Source organism: Notolepis coatsorum, assembly GCF_963971535.1.
Source record: "Notolepis coatsorum genome assembly, chromosome: 10".
NCBI classification, from domain to species: domain Eukaryota; kingdom Metazoa; phylum Chordata; class Actinopteri; order Aulopiformes; family Paralepididae; genus Notolepis; species Notolepis coatsorum.
Window position 1 is genome coordinate 42,671,501 of NC_140174.1, and position 8,826 is coordinate 42,680,326.

Here is an 8,826-nt window from a genome sequence, read left to right on the forward strand (position 1 = left end):
TTTAATAAAAAAAAAATGTTTTTTAGCTCAACTGGCAAATTACACGTGTAGCAACTTTGCGTTCTACCTTGGTCCAGGAGGCTGTGACATAACGGTTGCTTTCATTCATTTAGAATTTAGTCCTCGATTTGTAAGCTGCAATTGGCACATAAAGCTCGAGTTAATCGAATAATCGTCTGAATACATATTCAAAACGATCATCTGTTGCGACCCTTTCTGATGTTCAGATAAGAGTTTGAACTCTTGGGTAGTTGGTACAGACGAGTGAAGTTAAAGGGGCACTATGCAGTGGGAGGGGATTTGTTTACATTTTCAGAGCCTGCAATTAGTTTTACAAAACATATTTACCATACATGTAATTATTAAGAATTATTATGAATATATTATCTGAATCTTGTGTAATAATGAATCAAAACAGTTATTTCATAGTAAATAATGTTCTGAGTAAAATTGCAGGCCCTGACTTGTAAACAACAACAGTGGAACAATTGTGCTTCAGGTAACTTCAGCGGTCTTCAGACGGTGTTCCAGGTTCCAGGGCCCAAATCTTCCTCAGGGGACAGTTAGTTCTTTTCAATCCTGAAAATGTACCTTGGAATCTATTTATTTACGTTTCTTTCTGTTTGAAATGTCTACGTAGTGCATGTTTTTAAAAATGTATTTTTTTTATAAAAATCCACCCTGAAACTGAATTGACATAATGCATAAATCACCATGAACCAAGTCTCTCAGAACTAGAAGGTTGGTTTGTATTTGTATGTTTCAGTTTAGTTGCTCCCTGATGTGAATTATGACATCCTCACAGGATGTCGCCACGTTTTTCTGCTTTCCAGCTTTGTAAGACTGTGGTTAAAATGTGTGTGTGTGTGTGTATATATAAAGTGTCCCAGCTTTAAGGTGTATATTCCTCTAACCTTAAAGGAACACCAACATTTTGGGAAATGCACTTATTGTCTTCTCCAGAGTCAGAAGAAAATGGATACCAATTTCAGTAGAAAGCTCTCCGGCTGCATGCTAGCCGATCTTAGCACAAATGAATGGAAGTGGATACAGACCACCAGCCTAGCTTAAAACTCTAGGAGAGGTGTTTTTGGTCAACAGCTAGCTGGTTTGTGTCCGCTTACATTCATTTGTGCTAAGCTTGCAGCCAGATAGCACAGAGAGGAAATTGGTATACATCTTCTTGTCTGACTCGGAGCAAGACAATATTCCTATTTCCCTTAATGTTGGCCTGTTCCTTTTAAGATATAGCACAAGGGTTAAAGGCAATTTCATAGCAGAGCATACTTATTCAAAATCATTGACTGGTGTATGGATTTAATGAAAGATCTCTGGTGTGTGTGTGTGTCGGTGGATGGATGCATGTGTTTGTTTGTGTTTTCATCATGTTAATGTCTGGGGGAATCTCGACTTCCAGGGTTCTCTTTCTCTGGGTTGTGTGGGTGCTGACTACCATTGCCCCCCCCCCCTTCTCTCTTTACACCACGTAGTGAAAGTCACAAAGGGTTGCCGGCCACTGGGTTAGAGGTAGAGTGTATTTGAGTTTGTGTGAATCTTGCGTGTATATGCTTCATGTCCAAATTGTTGTCGCACTAGATTCTGTATAGGGGGGTGTGTGTGTGTGTGTGTGTGTGTGTGTGTGAGGGAGAAAGGGACAACCTTGTGGTGCCGTAAGTGTTGTGCCGCTGCAGTGTGTGTGTTTGTGTTGGCTAGCGGCGTGTGTGTTTGAGACTGTGGCGTGTGTGAGTCTGACCCTGGCGTGTCGCCCCAGGCCTGTGCGGGGGAAGGCAGTGCTGGCGAGGAGGAGAGTGAGGAGGGAGGTGGCAACACGGCGACTCACCTGCTGGAGGCGCTGCGGCAGTTCCGCCTGCACCACCGGGGTCAGTACCGCTCGGTGCTGGAGGAGGCCCTGGCCGCCTACCGTCTGCCCGGGGAGAACCCTGCCGCCGGGGAGGCCCGGGAGACCTCCTCCTCCGACGACCAGGGGGAGGAGGACCAGGGGGAGGAGGAGGAGGAGGAGGATGATGAGCAGCCTGCCTCTCCTCCGTCGCCCCCGCCCTCTCCGGCCCTTGCTGCCGAGATGGAGGCCAGCCAGGCCACAGCCGCTCCCGTCGACCTCGACCAACCGGAGTCCCCTGCTTGACCCGTCCCCCCCACCCCCTCCCGCCTCCCTCAGCACTTCCAACCAAATATATGGTGACCCCTCCTTCTCCTTCCTCTCAGCAGTTATTGTCTCCGCCTCCCCTCAGAACTCACATAGTTAGAAAGGGATCGCTTCCGTCTCTTCAATGGTGGAGCTAGGATTGCTAGCTACCATAAAGATAAATTTGTACGTTATGGAAACTACGGTGCCCATTGTATCCATTCAAGTTCTGCATTTATGCCCCCCCAAATCCCCCCCCCAGGGTCCCCAGGCCCAACAGACTGAGATGGAGAGAGAACTCTCTGGACTGTAGCTGTGTTTAACACCCCCTGAAACAGCCTGCACCGTCTCCAGACCGACAGCACCTACAGACTCCGAATGCACTCCCCTCTGTGTGTGTGCGTGTGTGTGTGTGCGCACAGAGTTTGAACGAAAGAAGGGAATTCTCTACATTAATGGCTGAATAATGTGTGTCTTGGTTGTGTTTGATACTTGTGTTGAGACCAGTGTGCTCAGTAATCCATGCTTCACTATCCAGTGTCGGGTACCATTGTTTAAAAGTGTTTTAGAAATAAGAACATTGATATGTCTCCGTGTGGTAGATGGATGGATGAGATGGGCCGTGTTGATTCCAAAATTATTCCTAACTGAAGTGGCATGTCGCTTAACCCTTTCAGCTGTACGATTCCGGACATTCTAACGGGAGACGCTAACGATGGCTACTGGATGTCTAGAAAAACGTCCAAAATAACACTCGCACAAGGGATAAGCCATTCTTCCACAAACCAGTTCCTTGTCCAAAACGAGATTCATCCCCCCATGTTTCCAGAAGGTCCAAATGGGAGGGGGAGAGAGAGAGAGACTGTTTGCTCCTTGAATTTGGAGTTTCAGGATGAATATGCATCCGTGATACTTATATCTTGTAGGAGTCCAAACACAAGCTCGCGTCCAGGCGCCTATCCAAAATAAATGTGTGAAACGTTCAGACCATGTAATGCACCATTTATATATAAATATAGAAATACTGTATAGGAGGGGAGGGGCGGGTGTAATTGTACATTTAAAGGACATTTACCTGGTTTAAAGTAGATAACCAGAGCACAACAAAAACAGGAACCATTTTACAACACTTATTGTACAGTTCACAACATGGATACAGTATTCTTTAATAAGCCCACTTTTCCATGGTTCAACTGTTGAGCTGTTCAACTGTTCACGATGGCAAACGGGAAACAAGAAAATGGTATTCTAAAGCTGTTGTCACATGGTGACAGTTTGATTGCAACTGAGTTTTGGACTATAAAAAAGTGTTTATTTGTGTGAAAGAAGATCGAGTGGGTTTTCAATCTGTATGTACACTTATGTACCTAATATCATTGGTAATGCATGCAATGCAACTGTCTCTTCTACGGCACCAACTATATTTAGAGGATGTTACAGTAAATGCTTTGTGTGTGTGTGTACGTGCACGTGCCTGTTTGAATTACATGCTTGTATGAGTTTGTCATGTCCAAATCAGTTCCACACAGCAAAAGAAATGTGACCTAACAAATGAACAAAATAAAAATAATTTCAGGTAAAAATATTATGACGTTTGTGATTGTGTTTAGTCTCCTATCTCTTTACACCGTTTTGTCTGTCTGTCCGTCTGCCTTTTGGTCCCGTCTCAAATGGTTCACCATTCTTTATAGATGGATGCAAAAATGGTGATATTTGAAACATGACCCCTTTGTGGTGTAAATCTGCTATGCTTAATTACTTGCCTTCATTACCTGCCTAGTATGTTGTTGTGAGTAGATCTGTGTGGCTAGGGGACAGTTGTGGTCGTTAGTCTTATAGGAGAAGCAGAAAACGAGACCTTCCATTTCTCTCTAACTCTCAAACACCAGGGCCCGTATTCACAAAGCTTCCCACACCACTGATCTGGGGTCGGTGACCACAAACACTTGTCCTTGTGACCTTATTCAATTCAATGTACTGAAGCTGACTCTAGATCAGTACTCTCTGCTTTTGATGAGCTTTGTGAAGATGGACCCATGTTTTTAGTAACATCCGTATCCCACCTGACTCCAGTATAAATAGACTTCCCTCTCTGTCTCCTCCTGGTCTCCAAACACGTGGTGGTTTTGAATGACTGGGAGACGGTTGGAGGGAACTTGTGTAGAGTTGTGTACGGAACACCCTCTTCCTCCCCTTCCCTGTGTCAGTCTTTTCATTCAGTTTGCCAGTTGGTCTCGTGTGATTCTCCTGGAGGTGAGTCATCGCAGATCCTACTGTTGCTCTCTCTCTCTCTCTCTCTCTGACACTTTCTATCTCTCTGCCTCTATCTCTTTCTGTCTCTCTGCCTCTATATATATATATAACTTTTTCCACTTTCATTATCCGCTCAGAATGAAAGGTTGAGGATCAGAGCAGAGGAGGGAAGTCGGATTCAACTCCCATGTTTTTGCTATTTACTGGCAGGAAGTCAGGGACAACATAGTTAAACTTCCTATGTCTGTTACTACTTCAACAACAACCCTAACAGATTTCTCAATATCTCCCTCTTTTATCTTTCTCTCTACCTCTCTCTCTCTCTCCATCTTGTTCAGGCCGGTGACCTGGAGGACCCATGGTAGCCATGGTAACGAGCCCCCACACCCCCCCCCCCCACCCCGTCTCCTCCTGTGATTGGCACAGCCACCCAGAGGAGGAGTGTTCTCCATTTGGATCATGTCTCCTTCACCAAAATAAGGGGACATATAGTGTGTGTTGGAGTGTGTGAGTTGTGTGTATGCGTGCGTGTGTGTGGCAGGGGGATGATGACTACGACAACTACACATACAGACACACTGCTTTAAACAACAAAATTCAATAAAAAAAACAAAAGATCCCGGAGGAAATCTCTTTTCAGAAATTTTAAGATTTTAAAGAACTGAGTATCGTTATGGTAGAGATTATTTTTACCATTGAGGTTTTCGTTTTTTTTTTTTTAATGTTGACAGTGATCACCTGACTTCACATGGACATGAGGACCTACAGTGTGTGTGTGTGTGTGTGTGAGTGATCAGAGAGTGCGTGTGAGAGAGTGTTTTGGAGGAGGGCCGCGAGAAGATGGACGGTCAACAAAGACTGGTTGTTTCTGGCTCTCTTTCTTCTCACGGAACCTTTTTGTGCCCCCGGCTCTAAACCCCCCCTCCCTCCTCCCCCCCCACACCCCCACTGAAAAAGACAAACACTCACACGCACACTCAAACACACACACACACACATCCGCCATACACCATAACCTTACCCAACCTATCCTCTACTCCCCCCACACCACCACCCGCGCACGTACGTAATGTGCCGCTCTCCGGGGCACCGCACAAGGACTTGGGTTCTAAATGTTCTACTCTCCACGGTTCTCGCAGCAGCTCTGCCCCCAGCCCAGCCCCGCCCCATCCCACACAACACCCCCCAACCCCCCCTCCCAATCCGCTTCACGCCACAGGGACTGGATGGACAGCCATTGGTTGAGACTGAATGAACCTGAAGGACCTCTGGACTCTGATTGGCTCCTGCTGTTGAATGAAAAAAAGAAAAGGAAAAAAAAATCTTGATTAAATGTCTTTCGTTTTTTTTTTTTTTTTTTTTTTTTGCTGATGGTTATGATAGGAGAAAGGGGGTAGCTAGCTCTAAAGAGCAAGGGTTGGGTAGGGGAGGTGCTCATACTGTTGGACTCTTAGAAAGGGGTGGGGGGTCCTGTGTGATATCACTGGTAAGCCTTCAGTTAAAAGGAAGGGGGGTGGGGTTACATTAATGTTCACCAGTTTTGCTCTCGGAGACCCCCCCCCCCCCCCAAAGAAAGAATTGGAACTGTACATGACGGGGAACTGTCCCTAAAGGGGAGGTTTTTAATCTTGTCTAGGAGTTAAGCTGCTCACTGTATAGAGTGAGCGACTGTCCCCTTAAGAGCAGGACCACCCCTTCACATGCACACCCTTCTGTGCTGGCAGTGGTATGGACCCGTGCCTCTCTCACCTGCTCGTCCCGCCCCACCCCGCCAGGTGGTCTCCATAGTCCCTTCTCTGCCGCTGAACCCCCCCCAATCCCGTTTTGACCCTGTGTTTCCTGGTTCTCAGACTGCATTGGTAATGTTTGTATTTGCTGTTGTTTGATTGCACTCACATTTGATTACAGAAAGCGTCTATATATGAAATAAAATACCTGCCAAGGACCTGAGGTCGCAGTCTCTTTCAGTCGGTGTGAGCGTGTTTGTGTGCGTGAATGAGCAACAGATACTTGTTCCTAAAATTCCAACGTGCACCCTTTTTCAAGTATTCCTTTTCTACTGGTGTACTAATGTTGCCATCAGAGAAAAGTTAAATAATTTTATCCCACTTTTTAGGAACTGAGGAGAAACCCGAAACACTTGCCTGTACAACATTTAAAACATCTTTAGTCCAAATGTAGCCGAATTCCCCCCCCTGTAGGCTGCAGTTTAAATGCCTTGGTTGGATAGCTCCAAGAACGCCCCCACCTCCTGAGGTGACCGTGGCTCAGGAGGTAGAGCGGCCGTCTGGTGATCTGAAGGTTCCCGGTTCGATTCTTCTCCCGATGAGCATTGCATGGTTGCCTCCTCTGTCAGTGTGTGAATGGGTCAATGTCGGGCATAATTGGGCACCACGGTGGTGCAGTGGTTAACACCGTTGCCTCACAACCAGAAGGTCCTAAGTTCAAACCCCAGCAGGGGGACCCTTCTGTGTGGAGTTTGCATGTTCTCTCCATGTTTGCCTGGGTTTCCTCCAGGTACTCCGGTTTCCTCCCACACCAAAAGACATGCACGCTAGGTATATTCTGCCTTTGCCCTTGACCAAGGCACTGGCATTACAACTGGAGTTGGTCCCTGGGCGCCGCACTGTGTTGTTGCCCACTACTCTAGTTAGGATGGGTCAAATGCAGAGGATGAATTTCCCCAAGGGGATTAATAAATGTTCAATTCATAACTTGTAAAGCGCTTTGGATAAAAGCGATATATAATTTCAGTTCATTTACCATTAACTGTTTGTTTTCTCCAATTATTTTTTAAATATACCATGGGGGGTTTCGAAGTCTCAGCACAACCAAAAGGAACTCTGCACCCAGAGGTCAACGTTTCAATTGAAGCAGGGCAAGTGACACCGAAGCGGGACTTGAGGACATTTCTCACGCATCAACGGCACAGCTGCAATATGCTTTTAGAAATCGATACGAGAGTTAATTCAGAAGCATCTGGTTAATGAGAATAATCTGAAGCGTCGTGATGGTGGTTAATGAGATGCATCTGAATCGCTGGCGATGATGATCATTGATGTCAGTGTCAGTCACCCCTGTCCGCCTGGCCTCCCCAAACCCCACCCCTGTCTAATCTGTCACTCTATCATAATTTGATCATAATCTCTAATCATAATCACGTCATATCTTAAAGGTGTTCTCAATCTAGAGAGGGATTAGGGGATTGTGGGCCGTGTGTGTTTGTGTGTGAGTGAGTGATATTGCTCCAGTGTGTGAGGGGTAAAGGGGTGATTTTAATTTGATAATGGGGATACACTCCCCACCCCCGCAACTAACTCCCTGCTGTCTCATAACGGAACAGCGATGACATTGACCTGTAAAAAAAGATCTTCCATTCATCTTTCTATCACTTTCATCTGTTTATCTTTTGAGGATTACAAGGTGAAACTGGACTGAAAGGAAACCAATGAATAAACCCTGTCACACTTTTTCCCTTTTTACACACCTCTCCTCTCCTCAGTCTCCCCCTCCTTCCTTCAGCCTCTTCTTTTTGTTTGTTCAGTTTTAAAAACTATAGTTTCCTCCCCCGCTATCTTTCCACTTGTCTTGAATGGATAGCAGGATCTGTGACATACCTGCTGCCATCAAAAGATTGAACCAGTTCAGAGGATAAAGTACACCCACACACGCACTGTACACAGGCAGTAAAGGCACGTAGCAGCCGCAGCGTCTTAACTTCTTAGGGCAACATGTGGTGACATTGGAGTTGCTTTGTGGGTGTCATGCAGCTTTTGTGAGGAAGCATGTTTGGCCTCTACTCATCAATACCTTCTGTGCATCATAGACATGACTCTGGTGGCGTATGGACCCCCCCCCCGTCTCCGTCTTTCAGGGCTGAACAAAGGTGTTTGTGTCTGTGGTTGGCTACCTCGGCTCTCATACTAGACCTGTCGCCTATAGAGAAGCCATTGTGAGTGCCCTGTTTGTCTCTCTATCTCTTCTCTTTTTTTCCCACCAGCTTCTTCGTCTTTTCAGAGTGAAGGATCATTCACAACCTTGGAGCGACGCAAGGCCAGGGGAGCAAGCTAGGCTGATGTATAGGCATCACATTTCACACTCACTCTCTCTCCGCGTGGGTTTGATTTGATCGTTGCAAATGAGAGCTCAGAAGAAGAATTTCAGATACGCAGTGGGACTGCAATATGCTGATGACATTGTGCCAAGTGTGTGTGTGTGTGTGTGCATCTATGCATATTTGTGTATCAGCATATGATTTTGAGTGGAGTAATTTAGCAGATGAGCAGGAGGCCATTGTTAGAGAGGGGGGGGGGTAATCCAGCTCTTGCTGCTCAGATAGGTTAACACGCAGTGGATTAGACCAGATTACCCCCAGCCACACCAGACAGGACAGACACAACTTCCCCCGACCCCCCTGTCCCTGTCCCTCA

At 46.2% G+C, this 8,826-nt stretch overlaps 1 protein-coding gene across 5 annotated transcripts in view; it reads left to right on the top strand.

Moving 5' to 3' along the window:
• The window catches only part of ppm1bb (protein phosphatase, Mg2+/Mn2+ dependent, 1Bb), a 68,515-nt gene extending 62,174 nt beyond the window's left edge, over positions 1-6,341 (top strand). For 2 of the 5 annotated variants that reach the window (XM_084323927.1, XM_084323926.1), the window contains one exon: positions 1,772-3,713. In XM_084323927.1, coding sequence (XP_084180053.1) covers positions 1,772-2,143 — 372 coding nt within the window. In that variant the 3' untranslated portion in view covers positions 2,144-3,713. Of the gene's footprint in view, positions 1-499; positions 588-1,771; positions 3,714-4,734 lie in introns of those variants that run through there. The other 3 variants (XM_084323930.1, XM_084323929.1, XM_084323928.1) reach the window with 3 other exon arrangements.
• The last annotated feature ends 2,485 nt before the right edge of the window (positions 6,342-8,826 follow it).